At 49.7% G+C, this 23,352-nt stretch overlaps 2 protein-coding genes across 55 annotated transcripts in view; one reads left to right on the top strand and one right to left on the bottom strand.

Annotated features, from left to right (window-relative positions):
• The window catches only part of DGKD (diacylglycerol kinase delta), a 109,505-nt gene extending 102,921 nt beyond the window's left edge, over positions 1 to 6,584 (top strand). For 10 of the 12 annotated variants that reach the window (XM_086377478.1, XM_086377469.1, XM_086377512.1 and 7 more), the window contains 3 exons: positions 3,279 to 3,396; positions 4,358 to 4,488; positions 5,206 to 6,584. In XM_086377478.1, the coding sequence (XP_086233604.1) occupies positions 3,279 to 3,396; positions 4,358 to 4,488; positions 5,206 to 5,295 (339 nt within the window). In that variant the 3' untranslated portion in view covers positions 5,296 to 6,584. The remainder of the gene's footprint in view (positions 1 to 3,278; positions 3,397 to 4,357; positions 4,489 to 5,205) is intronic. The other 2 variants (XM_086377488.1, XM_086377495.1) reach the window with 1 other exon arrangement.
• Positions 1,716 to 23,352, bottom strand: part of USP40 (ubiquitin specific peptidase 40) — an 89,594-nt gene continuing 67,957 nt past the window's right edge. For 6 of the 43 annotated variants that reach the window (XR_015155250.1, XM_086377238.1, XM_086377248.1 and 3 more), the window contains 7 exons: positions 22,923 to 23,017; positions 21,510 to 21,625; positions 17,407 to 17,472; positions 14,705 to 14,915; positions 14,462 to 14,557; positions 10,935 to 11,029; positions 1,716 to 2,632 (listed from right to left, as the gene is read on the bottom strand). Coding sequence is in view for 9 of the 43 variants with exons in the window: in XM_086377238.1 (XP_086233364.1) it covers positions 2,239 to 2,632; positions 10,935 to 11,029; positions 14,462 to 14,557; positions 14,705 to 14,915; positions 17,407 to 17,472; positions 21,510 to 21,625; positions 22,923 to 23,017 (1,073 nt within the window). In the remaining 34 variants the exon portion in view is untranslated. Of the gene's footprint in view, positions 2,633 to 7,418; positions 8,647 to 8,852; positions 10,712 to 10,934; positions 11,030 to 12,477; positions 12,676 to 14,461; positions 14,558 to 14,704; positions 14,916 to 17,406; positions 17,473 to 21,497; positions 21,626 to 22,787; positions 22,828 to 22,873; positions 23,018 to 23,352 lie in introns of those variants that run through there. The other 37 variants (XR_015155242.1, XR_015155259.1, XM_086377269.1 and 34 more) reach the window with 22 other exon arrangements.

Here is a 23,352-nt window from a genome sequence, read left to right as displayed (position 1 = left end):
CATGATGTACTCTGCACATTATCTCAGTTCATTTTTTTTTTAAATTGTGGTAAGAAAGAAACACATAAAACTTACATCATTATCATTTTTAGCATACAATTCAAGTAGTGTTGAGTATATTCACGTTAAGAAACAGATCTCTAGAACTTTCAAACATTTTCCTTTTTTAAAAACCAGCACATTGGATTCCAAAATTGAATATTATCAGTAGATCCATAAAAGTTCTTTCTTAAAATTATTGATGAAAGAATTCTCTAAAAAGAATTCTAGCCGGAATGTGTAGGGTTAAAGGGCCGTTTTGCGTCGGGAGGCAGCAGGGAGACATCCTGTCCTCTACGCAGACGCCTGCTCTCTGCAGGTGAAGGGACAGGAGACACGGAGCCCAGGAGCTGGGTGTCCCCTGTGAACCCTGCCAGGGCCCCGATTCAGACAGACCCTCCATGAAGATGCACCTTTGGAACAGTTGGGAAGATGTGATGTAAATGAGTTCATTAGAGCTAAGTGAATGGTGTCGTGTGTGATAATGGTGCCATGATTATGTTTTAAAAGGCGTAGCGTCATCTTTTAGAGTTGTGTACTGAAGTATTTCTCCTGGCAGTCTTGATTCCAGCTTGTGCTCCCTCCAGCTCAGCGTTTCTCATGATGTACTCTGCATATAAGTTAAATAAGCAGGGTGACAAAATACAGCCTTGACGTACTCCTTTTCCTATTTGGAACCAGTCTGTTGTTCCATGTCCAGTTCTAACTGTTGCTTCCTGACCTGCGTATAGGTTTCTCAAGAGGCAGGTCAGGTGGTCTGGTATTCACCCGCCTTATGGCAGAAAGTGAAGAGGAGCTCAAGAGCCTCTTGATGAAAGTGAGAGAGGAGAGTGAAAAGGTTGGCTTAAAGCTCAACATTCAGAAAACGAAGATCATGGCATCTGGTCCCATCAGTTCATGGGAAATAGATGGGGAAACAATGGAAACAGTGTCAGACTTTATTTTTTTGGGCTCCAAAATCACTGCAGATGGTGATTGCAGCCATGAAATTAAAAGACGCTTACTCCTTGGAACGAAAGTTATGACCAACCTAGATAGCATATTCAAAAGCAGAAACGTTACTTTGCCAACAAAGGTCCGTCTAGTCAAGGCTATGGTTTTTCCAGTAGTCACATATGGATGTGAGAGTTGGACTGTGAAGAAAGCTGAGCACCGAAGAATTGATGCTTTTGAACTGTGGTGTTGGAGAAGACTCTTGAGAGTCCCTTGGACTGCAAGGAGATCCAACCAGTCCATTCTAAACATCAGTCCTGGGTGTTCATTGGAAGGACTGATGCTGAAGCTGAAATTCCAATACTTTGGCCACCTCATGCGAAGAGTTGACTCCTTGGAAAAGACTCTGATGCTGGGAGGGATTGGGGGCAGGAGGAGAAGGGGACAACAGAGGATGAGATGGCTGGATGGCATCACCTACTCGATGGACATGAGTTTGAGTGAACTCCGGGAGTTGGTGATGGACAGGGAGGCCTGGCGTGCTGCGATTCATGGGGTCTCAAAGAGTCGGACACGACTGAGCAACTGAACTGACTGACTGACTGAAGTATTTATGAGTGGAATAATTTGATGTCTGAAATTTGCTTTTCAAAAGCAAAAAAAGGTGGAGATTAAATAACAGGTGGATAATCAGCCTCATTCTACTAGTCTCCTTGTCTTACCAATGAAAGAAAATACTCATATTTTTAAAGGTTGGAAGTAAATTTAATAAAACCCATGTTTGCCTTAAGAACAAGAAATTAACAGAGTCAGGAATAGGATTTTGTTTGGATTGTGGAGGATAGCTGCCTCCCATCTGTCCTGCAGGAGGCCGCTGAGGCGCAAGGGGACGCTTATCTTGGGACAGGAAAGCCCATGGCTGTGGCGGTCCCCTGGGGGCTAGAGGTCTTCTGTGGGGCAGCCGTGTTAGAATGGATGTGTGATCATTTTGCCAAGTGTAAAAATGTGTAGAAATAAGTTTCTTGAACAGCTCACAATCGTTGACTAGAAAATGTCATCGTAAGAGGTCTCTTTCCTAGTAGAAACCTTATAAAACATACAGTTTGTGTGAAATAACATGAGACGCCTTTGGTAAGAAGCCCACGAAGATGCCCACGCAGGGGTGTGGTGAAGCTGCAGGGTCGTGGCAGACCAGGTGTGAAGGTGCTTGTGCCCAGCTCTAGTCAGCGTGGGTGCGATTCCATGGAAACGCCCAGCGGTGATTTTTCAGTGTGACCAAACGTCCCTGTCAGATCTGCAAGTGCGTCCTAGAGTTGCACATTCTGACCACACCGAGCATTTTGGGGACGTAGGTAAATGCTGTGGGTACTCAGGTAGGCGCTGCAGGGATGCAGGTAGAGACCAGGGAAGCAGGCAGACACCGCGGGGACGCAGGCAGACACCGCGGGGACGCAGGCAGACACCTCGGGGACGCAGACAGACACCGCGGGGACGCAGGCAGACACCAGGGACGCAGGCAGACACCTCGGGGACACAGACAGCACGGGGACACAGACAGCACGGGGACACAGCGCGGGGACGCAGTAGACACTGGGGACGCAGGCAGACAGGATCCTGAGGCAGAATCCAGGCCGGCAGGGCCAGGGAGAAATTGGCACACCTGAAAAATAAGGAGGTTTCTTTTGTGAGTACGTTTATACAAATGACTGACGCAGGTGCGTGTCTGTGAGTGCACAGCAATTCTTTACTGGTGGAGACCCGGGCTGTAGCTTCCGGGAGAACCGACAGAGGTGGTCCACAGACCTAGGGGGAAGGGGCTGCGATGGCTCCGCCGTGCCCTGGGTCGCGCTACCGAGCCGGCGCCCTGTCCCCTGTCCCTCTGACTCCCCTCCCTCCTTGATTCTGCCTCGGGGAACAGGTGGCGAGGAAAGAGTGCAGGAAAAGCTTCGTTTAGGATACTCCTGACCCTGACAGCATAGCCTGCCGGCGCAGTGCTGCGAGATCAGCCGATAACTTACTAGTCTTGATGGAATAGTCTTGATATTTAAGTGATATATACAAAGCTGTTCAATCACATGATGAATAAATGTTATAAAATGAAAAAAAAAAACCCAGAAAATGAAAATGGATGCTTATCTCTGCAAAACTGCTTTTAAAAGGCATTAGAAATGAGTGATCGGTCCAAGACTGAAACTCAAGGAGAAGGACGAGGACAGGCCTTTTTGCGGCCCCGCGCCTGTCTGCAGTGGGGGCGAGGCCTGGGCAAACGGGGGTCTGACTGGCTCCGTTTCCCCCCTCCCCCACAGAACGTGATGCTGGATCTTTCCAAGCGCAGTCGCAGCGGTAAATTCCGCCTGGTGACCAAGTTCAAGAAGGAGAAGAACAACAAGAACAGAGCAGCGCGCTGCAGCCTGGGCACCCCGGGTACCAGCCCCCTGCCCTTCCCCCAGTCACCCCGGGGCCCCGGCGCGCACTGCTGCACCCCGGCTCTCCCGCTGCACGCGGCGGGGTGACCCATGTCACTCCCTGCCCTGACCCTGCTCCTGGTGCGGATTCTGGGGCACAGGCCCCAAGCCGCCTGCCTGCGCTCGATGTGGGTGTGAGGTGGGGAGGAGACAGCAGAGGTGACAAGACAGAGACACGCTGGACCCTGTGCCTGCTTCCTTGAGGGGCTGCCTGGCCCCCATTAATCAGTGCATTGATCACGGCCCTGCCCCGGGAGCCTAGGCCCTCACTGTCACGGGCTAGGAAATAACAGAAAATGACCCTAAACGATGTTTCTCTCCTTGGCACTGAATCGGGGCTTAGAATCTCCATGTGAAGTGTTGGCCCTGAGCACGGCCGAGGCTCCCAGGTGCTGGGCAGCCCCAAGCCCGGATTCGAGGCCGGGGGCATTTGCTGCCAGTAAGGGTAGCTCCCTTTGATTTTTCTTCACGTGTTGGTCCAGAAATTGGGTTCTTTGAATCATAGTGGCTCTGACTCCATGTAATCTCTGCGAGTCTCCGTTCTTGCTGCAGGCCAGAAGTGCACAGACCCCTCTAGAAGGGCGAGGGGATCTGGCCTCAGCTGCGGGCAGGCCCACCTGTCCCTCCTGGGGTGAGGCTGCCGGCCCCGGCAGGAACAGACACCAGCTGGCCTTGCTCACGCCCCTCTGAGGGTGGCGGCCCATCTCCTTTCTGCACTGGCCTGGGATGGCGCCTGGGACCGGGTGGTGGGTGCCTGCTGCTGGGGCTACTTGGGTGCTTTTTGCTGGGGAATGTTGGGGTGCCTGCTGCTGGGGCTGCTTGGGGTGCTTGTGGCCAGGGAATGTTGGGGTGCTGGCCGCTGCTTGCCTGGTGCTGGGCTCTGGGCACTCACTGTGCCCGTGCTTTTCCGTCTCTGACAGTGCACCTCTGGGGCACAGAGGAGGTGGCTGCCTGGTTGGAGCACCTCAGTCTCTGTGAGTATAAGGACATCTTCACGCGGCACGACATCCGGGGCTCCGAGCTCCTGCACCTGGAGCGGAGGGACCTCAAGGTACTTCACGCGCCTCCTGGGCAGGTGCACCTGTGCTCCCTGCAGCCCTGGGGTCCCCCCGTGACCTGGCCGTGCTCCAGCGCCAGCAGTCTCCTCACTGTTCTCATGCAGCGGGGCAACGACTGGGGGGTGACAGGTGGAGGCCCCTGAGCTGTGGTGTCTCAGCCACCGCAGCCAGAGCCAGGGCAGACGCCGCAGGGAGCCAGGCTCTCAGCCTTGCTGAGCCACGCGCTCAGCCTTGCTGCACGGTGAACCACGTTAACCCCTTGGGGGGACTGTGAACCCCTTGGGGGTGCAGCCCTCTGCTTGTCCAGCTCGACTTCTGTGACGACAGCCGTTGGGGTGAAGGGGGACCTAGTGTCTGGGGTTCCCTCCCCAGCTGCCCGCTGGCTGGTGTGGAGCGCCTGGCCCCGGCTTGGGGAGGGCAGCTGCGGGCTCCCAGGATGGCTTGCCTTGCGGGCCCCTCCGGGTGCACCCCAGGAACCAGCCAGGGCACCGAGGGCACCTGGACAGGGCCGCGTGGCTGGCCTGCCTCCAGGCACCACCAGGGTGCCCAGCACTTGCTCCGGGTGCCCTGGACTCAGTTCAGGGAACCAGGCGAGGCGCCTGCCCGCGGGTGGTGGTTTGGGGGCACCAGTCATCGCGGCCGCATCCCCTCGCGCCCCCTCCCTTGGGGCTGCGGGGCGCCCGGGCCTGAGCGCCGCCCTCTCCCCGCAGGACCTCGGCGTGACCAAGGTGGGCCACATGAAGCGGATCCTGTGCGGCATCAAGGAGCTGAGCCGCGGCGCCGCCGCCGCCGAGGCCTAGCCTCCGCCTTCTCGGCCTGCGTCCCCCGCGCCCCCCGCGACTGAGCCGGCTCGGCGGCCCCTCATGGTGCTACTCCCGCCGCTCGGCCCGGCCCGGCGCCCCGGGGCCGGACCCACAACACAGCTACCTGCCGTCCGCGCCGCCCCTCCGGGGCCTGCTCCCCGCCCGCGCGGATCCCGCCGGGCGCCCCGCGTCTCCGAGCCCCCGGCCTTTCCGGCCCGGGTAGTTACCACCTGGGCTGAGGAGCCCCGGTTCCGGGGCCGCGGGGTCCCCGCCGTCCCCAGGACGCCTGGCCTGTCGTCCCCTCGCTCACCGAGGCGGGCCCGTGTTTCTGTGTGGAGGGGGCTTCCTGGGCTTCGAGGGGACATGGAGGGGTGTCGGGGGTCTGCCTTGAGTGACCCGGAGTGGCGGGGCTGCCTAGCTGGGAGCGCTTCCCGGGCGGCACCCCGCCCTCACCGCCTTGGCTGCTTTCTCGCTTTGCCCGCCCGCGGGGCACCGTCTCCGGACCGGCCCGCCCAGCGCGCGCCCTGCCGGCGGCTCCTCCGCGCGCGGGCTCCCCCTGCCGCCCGACCCCGGGCGCTGAGCTCGACCCCGAGCTCCGGCCATCGGAGGTGAGCCGGGCGGCGCTGTCGCCTTCCTGCCCCAGGGGTCCCGCTCCTCGGAACCGCTGGGCTGGGAGCGGGGTGGCGGCGAGAACCCAGGCGCCAGAAGGCACCGGGTTTCCGAGGGGGACCCCGGGGTGGGCGCCTGAGGTTCTCAGGACTCAACCGCATGGGCGGGGACCCACTCCAGCTCTCCGCGCCCTCTCATGGGAAAGCCATCAGTTTAGGTGACGCGTGGTGTTTAAAAGTAATGTCCGTGATTAGAGCAACACTGTTTACCTAAAACCATTTTCTGAGTGTAGTTAGAGCGAGCAGAGTAAACATGAGCGTTGCATGAAGCCTGTCTGCGGGGCAGCGTCCCTGCCGCCGCCGCCTCCTGTGTCTCTCGCTGCACGGGGGGCTGGCTGCCCTTCTGTCCCGTCCCCACCCCTGCTGCGCGGCTGTCCCTGGGGGTCCCTGGGGTCTCCTGGCCCTGTCAGTGTAGAGGGAGGTGGGAAGGATCCCTGGCGACTTGGAGAAAAGGTTTTGTGCCCTCCGGTGGGGCTTCCCCTCGTATTTATGATCCTAATTTATACAGTGCCCACCGTGGAAGCAAATGCCTCCTGTATTGCTATGTACATATCCACATCTGGGGTTGTAAATACAGTTGTTCTGTGTATAAATAAAACAAGCCTGTTTTTGATCTTCCATCGTCAGATTTCTTATCATTCTTTCCTGATTTGATGTAAAATATCAGTTGCCAAAAAAATCTTTGCAAACTGGATTCAGAATTATGTTTTTCAGCCACTCTAAACATAGGTTGAATTGGTGGTGGCCGAAAAGCAAAATGGAATGAATACCATTGTATTATTCATGGTGTGGGTTCTAGGATCTGTTGAATCAATTCAGCAAGGTGGCGGTGCTGGGAAGCACTGAGATTCTCAGGCTTAATCACATGTAGCTTCAGCCCAGCCTCCTGAGGTCATCTTAGCTAATGTTCTATCCTTCTAAGTCTTTTATATAAAACTGCAAACCGGAGCTCTCCTACTCACCTCTTTCTTTAGTTCTAGTACCTTTATTACAAGGGAGCTGCCTCTTCAAGCTCAAAGTCACTTTGTGACCCGTTTCCTGGGTGAGGGATGGGGGCTGGCATCATGGAGTTGGAAACGGCTGGCAGGGTGCCACAGGGCTGTGTGGGATCTGAATGTGTAGTTGCCACCCCAGAAGCTTTCTTCTCTCTCATTTTATGCTTAGTAGAACTTGTTTTGTCCTGCACGCTCCTCCCACATGGCCAGCGCCGGATCAGGCCTCATGGTTACAAAATAGCTGCCACTATTTCAGGTATCACATCCAAACATGACCATGTCCAGGCTAAAGTGTGGGTGAACAGGTGGGTTGGCTCTTGCCTCTTTTTAAGGTAAAAGTAAACTTTTTGGAAATTCTGGCACCCACTGACCTCCCCTGAGGTCTCATTGTCTAGAATTGGACCACACACTCATGACTAGAGCAGTGGGCGCAAAAGGAACAGAGCCGTGTCAGTGGTGGCCGATCACGATGCTGCTGGCTGACACATTTGTTACTTTATGCCGGTGCTGGCATACACGTTACACATATTAACTCACCTATTCCTCTTCTCAGTCCTACGAAGTGGCTATCCACATGTTACAGATTAGGACACAGGATCAGAGAGGTCACAGCTGGTTCCAGCAGCACGTGGCAGGGACGAGCACACCTCGAGGGCTGTGCTTGTGTCCCCAGCCTGACCCCAAGCCCAGCCCACACGACAGATGTGGAAACAGGGCCTAAGTCACACGCAGGCATCTGGGCTCAGGAGCCTGTGGTCCTTCTCACACGGATGGCAGGAGCCAGGCCTTTGTGGGTTTTTTTTTTTGGCCGCGTGGGGTGTAGGATCTTAGTTCCTTGACCAGGGACTGAACCCATGCAAAGCGGCCCCAGTACCACCACCGTGGGGCCCACTGCTGGGGCTGTTTGGGCCTCTGAGGAGAGCCGCCTGGGGCGGGGGGGGGGGGGGGGGGTCCCGTCACCGTGGGGGCGTGAGTGCTTAGGGCGGCCTGGTTTTCTGGAAGCGCTGCTGGACTGTGGTGCCCGCCCCCTTGGCACACTTGCTCCGGGCCACGTTATTCGTCACCTGGCCACTGGCCGCTGGCCGCGGAACTGCGAGTCGCCCCCTCCACTGGGCCCGCCCCAGCCCGAGGCTGTGGGCAGGAGCCCCTGGGCCTCTGGGTGGAGAGGCTGCTTCTGAGGGTGGGGGGGCCCTTAGAGCCCCCACACTGGACTAGAGCTGGTGGCAGGGCGGGCGGGTACCCGCTTTGAGACTGGGCATCGGGCCCAGGCCTTTCATGGGCACTTGAAAGGAGGCCTTGGGCTGACGGTGTAACGGCGGCTGCTGGTGGCACCGCATTCCCGAGGGTTCGCTGTGGGCGCCCGGGTCCGCGCAAGGCAGCCTGAGCTGGGCTGGGCGCGTCCCTGGGTGTTGCCGGCACACTCCCCTCCTCTGCAGACAGCACCCCCAACGGGGCCCGTGGTGTCTGTTACCGATGGGGCAGGACCGAGAACGGGCGCGGCGGCCATGTCTCCATCCGGCCAGGCTGCAAGGCCCCGTCCGTCTTCCTTCACCGCTAAGTCTGTCCCGGGGGGAGCCGACCTCTCTAAGCCGTGATTCCGGATTATTCAGGACTTCTGGTGCCCTGTCCCTCCTGCTGCATAAATGTTTTCTTCTAACACAACCACCGTGGGTAGCTGCATTCCTCTGGAAGGAAAAAGAGAACCAGACCACTTCCGGTTTCTTCAAATACAATTATTCCCATGAGTCTATTTAAAAGCAAAACACAGTTCTGTTTTTTTCTGTTATTTCTAAAGCAGTACTGGTCTTTTTTAATACAAAACCCCAGCGACTTAGCACCTGAAGTTCACTTGGGAAGAAGGCCAGAACATGAAGCAGTCAGCACAGAGGCAGGAGGTGACAAATCCAACTTTATTTTTTCTTTAACAAAATCTTAGCGCTTTCTCCCTGTAGCCCCGCTTCCATGTGGAAGGAGGTGAGCAGAGACCAGGCAGACGCCTGAGGCACCTCGACCTTTTCTTGTGGTGAGTGACCTCCCTTGAGGCCTCTGGCTTCCGGCTGTTACGGCTGTTACCTTACTGTCGGGTTACGGTGGAATGAAGGGGCATAGGGAGCCCTGGACGGGGCATGGGGCCAGCCTCGCTCAGCCTGTGGCATCGTCCCCGCCCACTGGGCGCTCTGGAGAGTCGCCTGGGTCTCCTGAGACGGAGTTGGTGCTGGAGAGCCGGAAGCACTCGCCAAAGTCCAACTTCTTAAAACACAGCTGCTTCCATACCGACCAGCACGTAATTCATGACGCACACACAGACGAGAGGAGGGTTTCTGACGGCGGTTCTGGCGCCGTCTGGGGGGGGAGGGCAGAGGAAGGAAAGGCAGCATTTCACTCCTCCGTCCCGTCAGCGTCTTGAAGAGCAGCTGGGGCGCAGCGACAGCCCCTCAATTCCTCAGGCCGGGGGCGCAGGCGAAGACCCCAGTCCACACGTGTCATTTTCTTCTCGTAACAGTTCAGAGCTATTTCAGTATCAGTGATAAAAGGGCTGATATGTGTGTGTTAGTCGCTCAGTTGTGTCCGACTCTGCGACCCCATGGACTGTATGTAGCCCAGCCCAGCTCCTTTGTCCGTGGGATTCTCCAGGCAAGACTACTGGAGTGGGTTGCCATTTCCTTCTCCAAAAAGGCTGATGAAAGTGTGTAAAATCAAGATGATAACTGTACTTAGCAGCACAGTTGCAATAAAGCATCACTGAGATCTGGGGAAGTGTTATCTTCTTAGGAATTCCTGCTTTGGACTGAGTTAGCTTGAGACAGTGAATCACCCCAGTGTCCTAAATCCATCAACAGGAACACATATGCTCTATTTGTCATAAATATCTATTAAACCTTTTAAACTGACAGCTAAGCCATGCCAAATTAGGAAGAATCTGGCCCACATTTCCCTTCTCTCCTGTTTTAATCACGGCTGCTCAGGGCTGGTCCCCAGCCTTCCAGGCCTGTCTGCCGTGACCCCCCTCCCGGTCGGGCCCCCGGACGGGGAGACACGCGGCCCCGCAGGCAGCAGGCCCGCAGCCGTGAGGACCCCCGACCTCGGACAGCACAGGTGCGGGGGGGGGCGGCCAGTGCCCCGGCAGCACATACCTGACTCAGAGGGTGTCCCACCGGGAAAAAGAAGGAACGCTTTAAAATCACAGACCTAACTCAGCCCCAAGGGGAAGGGTGTTTCTGGGAGCCAGTTTCTGTGACATGAGCCGTCAAAACCTGGGGGACTGGGTACAGAGCGTCACCTCGAGAGCGGGAGGAGGAAAGTGGGGCGAGCGAGCTTGAACGGGCGCTCTGGCGGAGATTACCAACATGCCGCCGCATCCTCACCTGCAGTTAGTGCAGAACGAGCCGCCTTTCACGTAAAGACGTGCGGGGCGTCAAGTGCAGGGTGAGGGGGCTGGGCAGTCTGTGCCGGCCCCCGGGGGACGCTCCACAAGGCTGGGAGAAGCGCGGTCAGCTGGCCTGAGACCAAAGCCCCCTCTGCTGGTGACAAAGCAGGGGTCTGGAGTCCGTGTCCGCACAGGACAGAGAGCAGCAGGCCTGCTCCCGGGCACCTGGAGTGGGAGCGCCGAAGTCCCATGCTGTCTGGCCCCGCCCGCAGCGCTATCTGAAGCTCCCGACATGGATGGAGAGAGAAGCTTCTGGTCCACGGGCCTGGGCGGGCATCTCTACACTAGAGACATCGCTGCTCTGCGCACGGAGGGCCTCCCGGCTGCGGGGAGAGAGAGACCAGCACGGGTTCACATCCCAGACACCGGGGCCCCAGCAGGTCGAGGAGGGGCTCTCCATTTCACTTCCAACGTTCAGGGTCAAGTGAGAACAGGTCACAGATATTCCCACAATGCCCTGCAGACCAGGGTTCCACGCTGCAGTCAGGCGCGTGAGCCCAGAGGTCGCAGCAAGAACCTGGTCCATGGCCGAGGACCCCCACTCACCTTTTCCTTTTCCCCAGGGCGACCTCTTTCAGTTTTTCTCTTCCGATGTCGTCTCGGACGCTACTGAAATCATCATCGTCTTCAACCAGGAGATTCTGCATGTCAAAATAATTACTGAGCAATGTTTTCAGACATCTTTCTAGCCTACATATTTAAGAGATGTATGTAAAAAATAACCTACAGGATATCCAAACTGACATAAACTAGATTAGTAACATGAAACAGTCTAGTGCTTGACGAGAACAAACTGAGCTAGGAGCAAGACGAGCTCGAGACGGAGCTTCGGGGGAACTGTCCGAGCGCCCTGAGTGAGCGGGCAAGGGGCCCGAGGTGCAGCAGGCCGCCCAGTCAGTGTAGCCCCGCGGCCACGTCCTGGCACTGGGCTTCCTGGCGTCTCCCCTGGAGCCGCCCCGGGGCCCCCTCCACCCTGCTGGGACCCGCAGCGCCGTCAGGCTTGCCGCTCCCACAGGCCGCTCTCTGTCCGGGTCTACTGACCGCTTGGGCACATGTGAGTAGGAGGAAAGCCTGTGTCGCGAGGCGATGCCCAGGCCTCCCAGGCCCCGGGTTAGGGATGCCGGGATTCCCGGCTCCGTGCCCCACGGGGATCTGGGGAGTGAGCGCTGCTTGGGGGCGGTGGCCCTTCCATGCCTGACAAGCCAGCTGAGGGCCTGCATCGGGGCTGGCTCCCTGCTTCTCCACCTCAGGTGGGAAAAGCCTCCCCCACGACAGCCAAGTGCTCTGTTAAATTCAGTGCGACTGTTTCCATCTTTGTCTTTACAACACAGGAACATGGCCCCCAGCAAACCTCGGCGTTCTACCTGGTTCTCTACTTTGTTAGTGACCGTCCTGTGACTTTTCCACACTTAACACTTGCATGTGTATTCACAGTGACACCTGAGCTCCAGTTTATCTGCTTTAAATGCTGTGTTCTCTACTGCCACATCAATACTCTTTTCCCCCATTTCACATATCCCCTTTCTGAGGGTCATTTAAGTTCTTTCCAGTGTTAGTCTTCAATCCTCATTTCTGTACACCTCCCCCAACACATGGGTGTTTTGGCAACCCACCCCGTATTCTTGCCTGGAAAATCCCATGGACAGAGGAGCCTGGTGGGCTACAGTCCATGGGGTTGCAAGGCATTGGACACGACTGAGCACGCATGGACACGCGCACACACTGAGGCACGCACGGGTGTTTCCAGGTGTTTCTATCTAGAGTGGAGGCGCCTGGGTGCACTGTGCGGGCACCTCTGCTGACTGCTGCCAACTGCTGTTTACTTGGCACTGGTGTTTCCTGGTGCCGCCGAGTCCTGAGAGCCTGGCCTGGCAGCTCAGGCTTTATCTCACAGGTCCCTGGTTACTGGGAAGCTATCTTTTCACCTGCTTTCTGAGAACTGCCAGGCATTACTCACTGGGGAGAGATGGGCAAAGCTTGTTTTTTGGTAACTGACTTGCAGAAGTACTTTACATATTTGGGATACACTAGTCCTTAGTGCTTGTATCCTGATATATTATCTTTTCCTATTTGCGGCTTGTCTTCTCACTTTGTATTGTTTCCTTTGATGAAAAGAAGCTTTTACTTTAAATGTACAGTTGTCCCTCAGCGTTCACAGTGGACTGGTTTCAGGACATGCCAGACACCAAAATCCTGGGATGCTTGAGACCCACAGCTGGCGCTCTGTATCCACAGTTCCACACCTGTGCATTCAACCAACTGCAGTTTGTAGTACTCTGTGTATTTACTGGGGAAAAAAAAAATCTGTATATAAGTGGACCCAGGCATTTCAAACCCATGCTGTTCAAGGGTCAACTGCAGTCAATTTATTGATCCTCTTCTTTATGGATTATGCTTTATATTTCTTAAAGAAATCCTTCTTAACCTAAGTCATAAAAATTTTCTTATCTTCTAAAGGTTGAAATGCTTTTCACACTTAAGTCTTCATGTTGATTGTTGTACAGGTGTGAGCAGAGGTGGACAGAGATTTTATGGGGTCCACAGCTTATATAAATTGATCCTCTTTATGAAAATACAATCAAAATTATGACTATAGTTACTGAATAATCCATTTTTAATGCTGCCTCAAATACCTGTCAAGTTTCATTATATGAGCGATTCTGTTTCACGGCTCTATTTCAGTCTTGCCCTGCCCCAAAGCTAGTCACCGCAGCTTTGTACTCAGTCTTAATATTGGTATGGCAACACCCTGATCTTGTTCTTTAAAAATATCTTAGCTCTTTAATTTACATGGTTTTTCACTGTGATGATACTGAAATTACAGCTGTGGGACTACTGGTATCTTTACCATTGTGAGGCCTCTGTTCCCAGAACATGGTATGTGATATGATTCTGTATCTAACTGAAGCTTCAGTGTCTCTCAGTATTTCTATAATACTCTCCAGAAAGGTCTTATAAATCTTTTTGTTGGATGTATTCCCAGGTACTTTGTAATTTTATGTATGCTGATCTTATAACCTTTTGAACTCTCTTAATAGAGCTAATGGCTTATTTGTATAGTCTTTCAAATGTGGAAAAAGTGTATTTAAGAACAGTGTTATATATATTTTCCTTTGAGAATCTCTTTTATCTGTCGTTCAATTTCTGTTTGTTTGCTTTTCTTTGTTGAGTGGAAGGTCATATTACATTGGTTACATTTTTTAGTATTGAACAATGAAGAACAGAAGTGGTGATTAAGGGAATACTTATTCCTTAATAAAAATTTAAGGGAATACTTATTCCCTAATATAAAAACTTATCTAAGTCAAAAAACAAACTATTAATCAATAATCTAATAAATTATTAATTCTTAAATTAAGGATTTAAATCATTAACCCTTAATACAAAAAATATGACAACAAAGTAGGTCTGTCCAAGGAAGGCAAGGAAGGCTCAGTGTTGAGAGTGTGTTTATGTAGTAATACTCCATTACCAGATTAAAGGAGAAAAACCATTATGGCTAATTAAACAGATGCAGAGAAAGCAGAGAATAAAATATTAAAAATCCAGTGCTCATTCATTATTTAAAAAAATAAAGAAGAGTAAACTAGGAATGAAAGAAGTGTCCTAACCTAACACAGGTCCCTGCGTAAAACCTAGAGCACCACACTCGGTGATAAAACTCCAAAAGAATTTTCATTCAAGTCAGACCCAAATTAAGGTTTTGGTATTGTGGTTCCACTGGCCTCATCAAACGAGTTGTCTCGTTTTCCCTGTTTCCCCCTCACTCCGTGAAACAATTTATCTAAAATGGGACTGTTGATGCTTTGAAGACTTGAGTGTGCTAATCTGTGCTCTTCTCCTGCAGAGGTTTCCTTTGCTTACAACTACACCACCTTCTCTCTCTTCCCAGCTCCAGGCCCTCAGTTTCTTCTCCCTGCCTAAGTTCTCTGCCAGCTTCACTGCGGCTTGCTCTGACATCAGCACTTCCTAGGGTGTTTTGCCATGGCGGGGAGAAGTTAGTAACACTTCTCTATACAATCATTGGATTCTGGTGTTTTCTCAGAGTGGTAAATTTACTGCGAAAAACTTACCTTAACACCAATAGTATCTCCATCTTTCAAGTAATAAGGTGCACCCTGCAAATTATCTTGCTTTTTCTTCTTTTTCCTTTTGGTAGTTTGCTGGTTCTACAGAAAAATTAAACATCTTGAATTAAAACAAAAACTCAACCTCAAATTCTTAGTAAATACCCTATCAGTCTGTGAAAAATGGTAGTTAATCTATTCGTTATGCCAGGAAGGCTCAATTTTCTTGAGAAAGCCCCACGACTTTACCCAACTAGACACTGGAAGCCATGCAAACTTGTCAGGAAAGTATTTGGCAATTTCAATTTTCTCCACGGGAAGTGAGTAGACATCGGCCACTCGCTGCCTCAGGGAGCTGGCCGTCCAGCCGCGGGCTGTGTCCCACAGCACGTCCACGGGCAGGCCGTAGGCTCTCTTGCCAGGAAGGCGCATCTGTGTCCGCAGCAGCACGTCCCAGGGGCTGCGCCAGAAAACAGTCGCATGTCAGATTTACCACCAGAGGAGGGGGTGCTGTGAAGGGCAAAGCTACTCCTCTGACTCTGTTGCTTTGCCTAAGGGGTTCTCCCTGAACGAACCCTGAACGCTTGTGGGGAACTTTGATTTCCTTCACTCCTGAGCCAGAATGGAGCTGAGCGCCCATTCTGAGTCCATTGCACAGTCCCGGGGGAGGCAGCAGGTAGGGCTGAAGGTGGAGTTGGGGAAGTTCCTCCAGGGAGCACACAGGAAAGAGGATTGGCGACAATGGAAAGGGCTGGCAGGGCGACACCCAAGTGGTGAGAGGGAAGGGGCCCAACGCGACCAGGTTCCCCGCCATGGCGACTCCCTAGGAAGTGCTGATGTCAGAGCAAGCCGTGATGAAGCTGGAGAAGAAACTGAGGGCCTGGAGCTGGGAAGAGAGAGAAGATGGTGTAGTTGTAAGAGCAAAGGAAACCTCTGCAGGAGAAGAGCACAGATAAGAGGTCCTTGGAGGAAGAGAGAGAAAAGAAACATTCAGACAGGTCAGGTGGAAATTCAGATGCGTGGAGTGTGTTTAAAAACGTAAAAGAGTAGGGCGTAAAATAAAAACTACAGGTGAGACCTGGGAGACAGGAGAAGTGGAAACTCTAAGGATGGCGAGACAATGAACAGTTTTAATGCTGTGTTTCTATTATATTGGTGTTTTATTGAAAGAAAGGGAAACGCAGCTGTAGATATGGACAACAGGGAGAGTGAAGGCCTGCTGAAAGGAGACGGGACTGAATGCGGGGGACTGTGGTCGGGAAGGGGTCTGTCAGAGGGAGCAGGTGTTTCGGCATCACGGAGCAGAGCTGAGGTCCCAGAGCTTACAGAGGTTGGTCAGTGCAGACGCAGGAGTTGCCAAGGAGGAGACAGAGGCTGCTGAGGACCCCAAGGAGACAGGGTCCCCACTGAGGGAGGGCAAGAGTGCTCTGGAGGTCGGTCCAGGACAGAAGTACCAATGGGGAAGGGGGTCTAAGTAAGTACACAACGTGGTCTTCAAAAAAACACTGCTCACAAACAGATAATGACAGAGGGTCAAATTATACAATATTCTGTATTATAGAAAGAGCTCACACAAATTAGACTTTTTACTAAGACATCATTAAAAACAGGCAATATATATGAAACAATTCACATACCCACAAAATATAAATGGCCTACAAACCTTTGAACAAATGCCCCAATATTACTAGCAATCAAAGCACTGAGGCAAATGAAACAAAATAACCATTTTTCATTTATCAATTTAGCAAACATTTAAATAATGACAACACTCAATGATGGCTTGACAGTGAGGTGAAGTAAATACTTAGAAACCCTGCTTGTGGGAACATAAATTGATATACCTTAATGATTTTAATGGAAATGAATTTAATGATTTATTTTAAGAGGTTTAAAATGTCCATCCTCTTAAAATAAATCATTAAATTCATGATTTAATATCCATACTATTTGATCCAGAAATTCCCCTCCAGGGAACTACTAGAGTAATATAATTTGTACTAAGAATGTCTTTTTATAAAACAGTGGGATTAAGTGAAGGTCAGATATGGTTGAAAGAGTAGACTTGTTATATAGGCGGGCAATGAGAATCATCATGTCAGGCAGAACTTAGTATTTAGTGTTACTGACAAAAATGTCTTATACAAGAAAGTCCTATAATGAAAAAAAGAATAGTTATGTTTGATCACGGACAACTCTGGGGTGCTTCTTTATTCAATAAACAAACTGACTGTGACAAAGGCACTGTCCTAGGTACTGGGGACGCAGCAATGACCAAGAAACAGAGTGCTTGCTCTCCCAAAGTGAACGTTCTAGTAGGAGAGACAGATGACGATGGATAATTCAGCAAGTATGCATCAGGGGGTATCAGGATGAAAAAATCAGCACGAGGAGCAGCATGTCGGGTGCTGCTATCAGTCTGACCACAGACTGTCTTCAGGCATTGCCAAGAGCTGGGGGCGAGCATCTTGCTTACATTCAAGGTCATTATGGGTTAGGTATGCACTGGGACTGACTGAGAAATTAATCTGTTTTTATGGAAAAATGAATTCTAAGATCTACATACCAGATATACAAACACATTTCTAGAATATAATCTGTTTTAAGTTGCCAGACTCATTAGAAGCAGTGAAAAAAAATGCTTAACATTTTAACAACTTAATAGTAAAGAAACTATCCATTGGGATCAGTTGCTGTTTAGTTGCTAGGTCATGTCCGACTCTCTTGCGACCCCATGGACTGCAGCCCACCAGGCTCCTGTGTCCATGGGATTCTTCAGGCCAGAATACTGGAGTGGGTTGCCATTTCCTTCTCCAGGGGATCTTCCCGACGGAGGGATCAAACCCATGTCTCCTGCTCTGTCAGGAGGATTCTTTATCACTGAGCCCCCAGGGAAGCCTTGTTGTGATCAGACATGTATGTAATTTTGTATGTGTAGTAGGATGTCTTACCCCAAGTTTTCTTCTTTCTGAAGGGGCTCTAAGCAGATCTCAGTTCTCTTTCCCAATTTATATTCCCTGATAACAAATGAAACAAAACAATACTGAATGACATATTAATTTTTTAAAGGTTTTTTAAAAAACCAGTTTCAAGTATTCCTAAGTGAAATAGTATACTATATAAGAACAATGAAAATTTAAGAGACTACCATGAAAATTATACACCAACAAATTGTACAACTGAGAAGAAATGGCAAATTCCTAGAAATATACAACCTACCAAGACAGAATCATGAAGAAACAGAAAATCTGAACAGACCAATTATTAGTAAGGAGATTGAATCAGCAATTAAAAACCTCCTAACAATAAAGAGTTGAGGACTAGATGGTTTTACTGATGATAAAAGATTTAATACCAGTGCTTCCCAAACTCTTTCAAAAAAAAAAAAAAACCAGGAGGGAACACTTCCAATCTCATTCTATGAGGCCAGAATTACCTTGATATCAAAATCAGACAATAACATTACAAGAAAAGGATATTAAAGGCCAATGTCCCTGATGAACATAGCTGCAAAAATTCACAAAGAAATACTAGCAAAACAAATTCAACAATACATTAAAAGGATCATACACTATGATCATGTGGGATTTATGCAAGGGATGCAAAGATGGCTCAACATTTGCAAATCAATTGATATAATACAACCACGTTAACAGAATGAAGGACATGAACATCTCAACAGATGCAGAGAAAGCATTTGACAAAATTCAACATTCTTTCACGTTAAAAATTCATAACAAACTGGGTATTCAAACCATAAAGGTCTTATTTGACAAGCCCATAGCTAGTATCATCGGAGAAGGCAACAGCACCCCACTCCAGTACTTTTGCCTGGAAAATCCCATGGACGGAGGAGCCTGGTAGGCTGCAGTTCATGGGGTCGCTAGAGTCAGACACGACTGAGCAACTTCACTTTCACTTTTCACTTTCATGCACTGGAGAAGGAAATGGCAACCCACTCCAGTGTTCTTGCCTGGAGAATCCCAGGGACGGGAAGCCTGGTTGGCTGCCGTCTATGGGGTCGCAGAGAGTCGGACACGACTGAAGCGACGCAGCAGCAGCAGCTAGTATCATACTCAATAGTGAAAAGCTAAAAGCTTTTCCTCTAAGATCAGGAACAGCACAAGGATGCGCTCATACCACTCATATCCAACACAGTAGCAGAAGTGCTAGTCAGAGCAATTAGCAAAGAAAAGGAATCCAGATTGGAAAATAAGAAGTAAAATTGTCTCCGTTTGTGGATGACATGATGATATTTACAGAAACCTCCAAAGACTCCACCAAAAAAACAAAACAAAACTTCTTAAATAAATGCGGACTTCCCTGGTGGCCTAGTGGATAAGAATCTGCCTGCCAATGCAGGGGACACAGGTTTGATCCCTGGTCCGGGAAGACTCTACACATCTCGGAGCAGCCAAGCCTGCGGGCCACAACTACTGGGTCCACGCTCTAGAACCTGCAGTCCACAGGAGAAGTGAGCCCGCCGAGAAGCCCGCGCGCCGCGAGCAGGAGCAGCAGCAGCCACTAGCCACAACTGCAGAAAGCCTGCACAAAAAGCAACGGACACCCAGCACAGCCAGGAATAAATAAATAACTAGAGAGATTAAAAACATTAATAAATGAATTCACTAAGGTTGCAGGACACAAAATCAATATACAAAAATCATTTGCATTTTATATAATGACAATTATCAGAAAGAGAAATTAAGAAAACAATCCCAACAGCATCAAAAAAAATAAAATACTTAGGAATAAATTTAACCAAGGAGGTGAAAGACCTGTATCCTGAAAACTACCAAGACACTGACGAAAGAAATTGAAGACACAAATAAATGGAGTGATTCCATGGTCATGGATTGGCAGAATATTGTTCAAACGTCCACACTACCCGCCACCCCCCACCAAATCTGTAAGTTCAATGTAATCCTGTCAGAATTTCAACAGCATTTTGCAATTAGAAATACAAACAGTTCTAAAATTTTTATAAACCCACAAAAGACCTCAAATAGCCAAAGCAATCTTTTCCTAAGAAAGAACAAAGCTGAAGGCATCATGCCCCCTGATTTCAAACTCTACTATAAACCTATAGTTATCACAACAGTGAGGTACTGGCATAAACAACACACACAGATCAGTGGAACACAAGAGAGAGCCCAGAAATGGACACACGCATTCTGGTCAGTTAGTTTATAACATGGGAGCTAAGAACCCACAATGGGGAAGAGTCTCTTCAATAAATGGTGCTGGGTGGGGCGGGGGGAGGGGCGAGGAACTGGACAGTCTCATGCAAAAGAATGAAACTAGATCCTTATCTTACACCATATGCAAAAATCAACTTAAAATTGATTAAAGATTCTAACATAAGACCTGAAATTGTAAAATTCCCAAAAGAAAACCGTGGGGTAAAGCTCCTTGATATCTGCTTTGGCATGATTTATTTTTGGATTTGACACTAAAAGCAAAAATAAACAAGTTGGACTACATCAGACTAAAAAGCTTTTGCATAGCAAAGGAAACCATCAACAAACTTAAAAAGCAATCTATGAAGTAGGAGAAAGTATTTGCAAAGCTGAGGGGTTAGTATTAAAATTATATTGAGAACTCATACAACTCAATAGCAAAAAGCAAACAATCTGACTAAAAAATGGCAGAGGATGTGAACAGAAATTTTTTAAAGACATACTAATAGCCAACATGGAGAAGGCAATGCCACCCCATTCCAGTACTCCTGCCTGGAAAATCCCATGACGGAGGAGCCTGGTAGGCTGCAGCCCATGGGGTTGCTAAGAGTCGGACACGACTGAGCGACTTCACTTTCACTTTTCACTTTCATGCATTGGAGGAGGAAATGGCAACCCACTTCAGTGTTCTTGCCTGGAGAATCCCAGGGACGGCGGGGCCTGGTGGGCTGCCGTCTATGTCGCACAGAGTCGGACACGACTGAAGTGACTTAGCAGCAGTAGCAATAGCCAACAGGTACATAAAAAGGTACTCTACATCACTAATCATCAGTGAAACGCAAACCAAACCCATGATGAGACACCATCTCACCCCTGTCAGAACACTTATCATTGAAAAGACAAAAGAGAGAACAAGCATCGGTGAGGCTGTGGAGGGAGGGAGCCCTTGTTCAGGGCCGGTGGGAATGTGAATTGGTTCAGCCACTATGGAAAAACAGTATGGAGGTGCCTCAGAAAATTAAAAAAAGAACTATCACATGATCCAGCAATCCCACTGCTGGGTACCTCACCAAAGGAAACGAAAACAGGATTTTGAAGAGATTATCTGCACTCCCAGGCTCATTGCAGCATTATGCGCAGCAGGCAAGATATGGAAAACCTAGTGTCTTTACTGAAAGACTGGATAAAGGTGTGGTTTATGGGTGTGTGCATACACACACACACACACACATGCGCGTGAAGGAATATTATGCAGCCCTAAGAAAGGACATCCGGTGGCTTGAGATAACACAGATAGATACTGAGGGCATTGTGCTAAGTGAGACAGGGCCACCGCTGTATAACATCACTTACATGTGGACTCTATATGATGTGATGGAGGTGTGAGCTAACACTATGGTGGTAAAATCATTCTACAACATATGTCTGTCAAATCAATACACTTATATAGTGTTAGTGAGTTAAAACTGCTCAGTCATGTCCGACTCTTTGCAACTCCACAGACTGTTGCCTGCCAGGTTCCTCTGCCCATGGAATTCCTCAGACAAGAATACTGGAGTGGGTTGCCATTCCCTTCTCCAGGGGATGTTCCTAACCCAGGTCTCCTGCATTGTAGGCAGATTCTTTACCATCTGAGCCACCAGGGAAGCTTTATACAATGTTATATATCAATTAATATCTCAATAAAGCTGGGGGAAAAACCACTCAAAATTTTGTTCACAGTCTCTGGAGCAAAGTAAAAACAGGCAAAATTACATTTTTACTTAATACGAAAAACTGAAGTTGTCTCAGAGTTTGTGATAACAAGCGCTGTCCACCTGACAATGTGAATGACCTGGAATGGGCTATGAGGGAGTGCTCACCAAGAAACCTACTTGAGCTGCTGCTGGTGGCCTCGTAAGAGCCGTCCTGGGCGCTTATTTTCCACTGTCCAGGCTCTGAGGAAGGCTGGGGATGGGATGGAAAACTCCAAGGAGGGCAAGGTCATGGCCTAGAAAAGACACAGACAACTGAAAAGGCATTCTTAAAAGCAGACTGCTTTAGGGAAAAAATGAAGCGCTACACAATGACATCTGAGGGAGACAGCATCTCAAGTGATGATAATATCTACCAAAACCCACAGGAATCTCTCTTAAATGAAATTAATCCTGAATCACTTCTGTATTCCTCTATGCTGAAATCACCTTGAGAGCTAAGTGACTTTCTATTTTCTGAGCCAAAAGCTCCTTTTTAATGATTACGTTTTAGAAAATGAAACTTTAATTTCTATGTGACTATAACTCAAAAGCAGAGGCTACTCAAATAAAAGCAAGGACTTGTCTTCAATTTCCATCTGTGCTACTATCATTCAACAGTGTTTGCTCTGCCAAGGAAATGACTTTCTATTCTGAAATACTGCAGAATCTCTGGATCCAACTGCTAGGCCCAAACCACTGTACTAATCCTGTAGGTGGATATCTATTCATATACTTAGGTTGTATTATATGATGTGGCCAATATTCATCCATTTTTTAATCTAGAAACAGTCATTTTGTATCTTTTAATCCAATATAAGGAAAAAAAGTTGCTTCCTTCTTGTTCTTAAGAGAATAAGATCATTTGCTTTTTTTGAGGAAGGTATTTCAGACAGTGAGGATACACAGGAGAAGTCAATCAATGACTAGTATTTAACTTACATGCCCCTACACTTTTTCCTTTATGAGGAAGAAGGATGTTCATTTTAGTTCACTGAGAGTTAAGATGCTTCTTAGGCATTTTGAGTTGTATTCAACCGAGCCCTTCCATTTGGACAGAGCACTCTGTCTGTGAATATTAATGTCCAAGAAAACAATACAATATCTAGTTTAACATTCTAACATAAAGCTGAGATTCTGACCTCCTGGGCAACTGACAACACAGCTTCTGCTAACCACATTTAACACATGAATCACAATGGTGCAAAAACAATGTAAATAAAGTGAATGCTTTACAAATGTTCCAACAAATGTTTCCCTAAAAAAATCAAAATGAACATAAGCTGCAAGTCACTGAGAAGACAGTCAAATGAAAGCACAGCATGCCTGTCAGAGTGGGAAGAAAGGAAGCCACAGGGTGACGGAACGAGCCCGGGAGCCCCCTGAGCAGTGTGCGTGTGTGGCCTGTGAGGTACTCACCACTGAACATGGCATATAACACATGCCATATCAGAACAGACTGTAATTGAGGGAAAAGGAAATAGAAGAATATATTAATATCTCACTGGAAGCAGCCAGATCACCACTAGGGTTCGCTGTAGGAGGAAGGCTGACCTGAGACTTCAGCTCCCCTAAGGTGGCATCTTCTGAGATTTCAAGGTCTCCCAAGTACCAGAGGGAAACTTCCGCGTGTGCGTCACTGGGAGCACCTGCAAGGACAGAGTGAGACTTCTGACAGGAGCTTTAGATGAACTTAGCTCATATTTCTGAAGTACAGGCTGTGCTGGGATACTGCACACAGGCTTAGTACAATTCTATCCAAGCAACTCAGAATCTGCAGGCTTCGAGTCAGCCTTTCAGGACTTCATGGGGAGGAAGCGGGGTCTGGCAGCCGGGCCGCCAGGGGGCGCGGTGTGGGCATAAGACCGCGCCAGGATGGGTCTGAGGAATTTCATTCACACTGTGCTGTCACTGAAAGCAAAGGAAGCTTCAATGTCCGGTTCTGTTACAGTGAAGGGGGCTGCTATTCCTACTGCCACGGGGA

The sequence above is a fragment of the Bos grunniens genome, chromosome 3 (genome assembly GCF_055505025.1).
Source record: "Bos grunniens cultivar Pamir isolate PY7600 chromosome 3, Bosgru_T2T1.0, whole genome shotgun sequence".
In the NCBI taxonomy this organism is placed as follows: Eukaryota; Metazoa; Chordata; class Mammalia; order Artiodactyla; family Bovidae; genus Bos; species Bos grunniens.
Note: the sequence above shows the minus strand (reverse complement) of the source record. Positions and strands in the feature narration are given on the sequence as shown.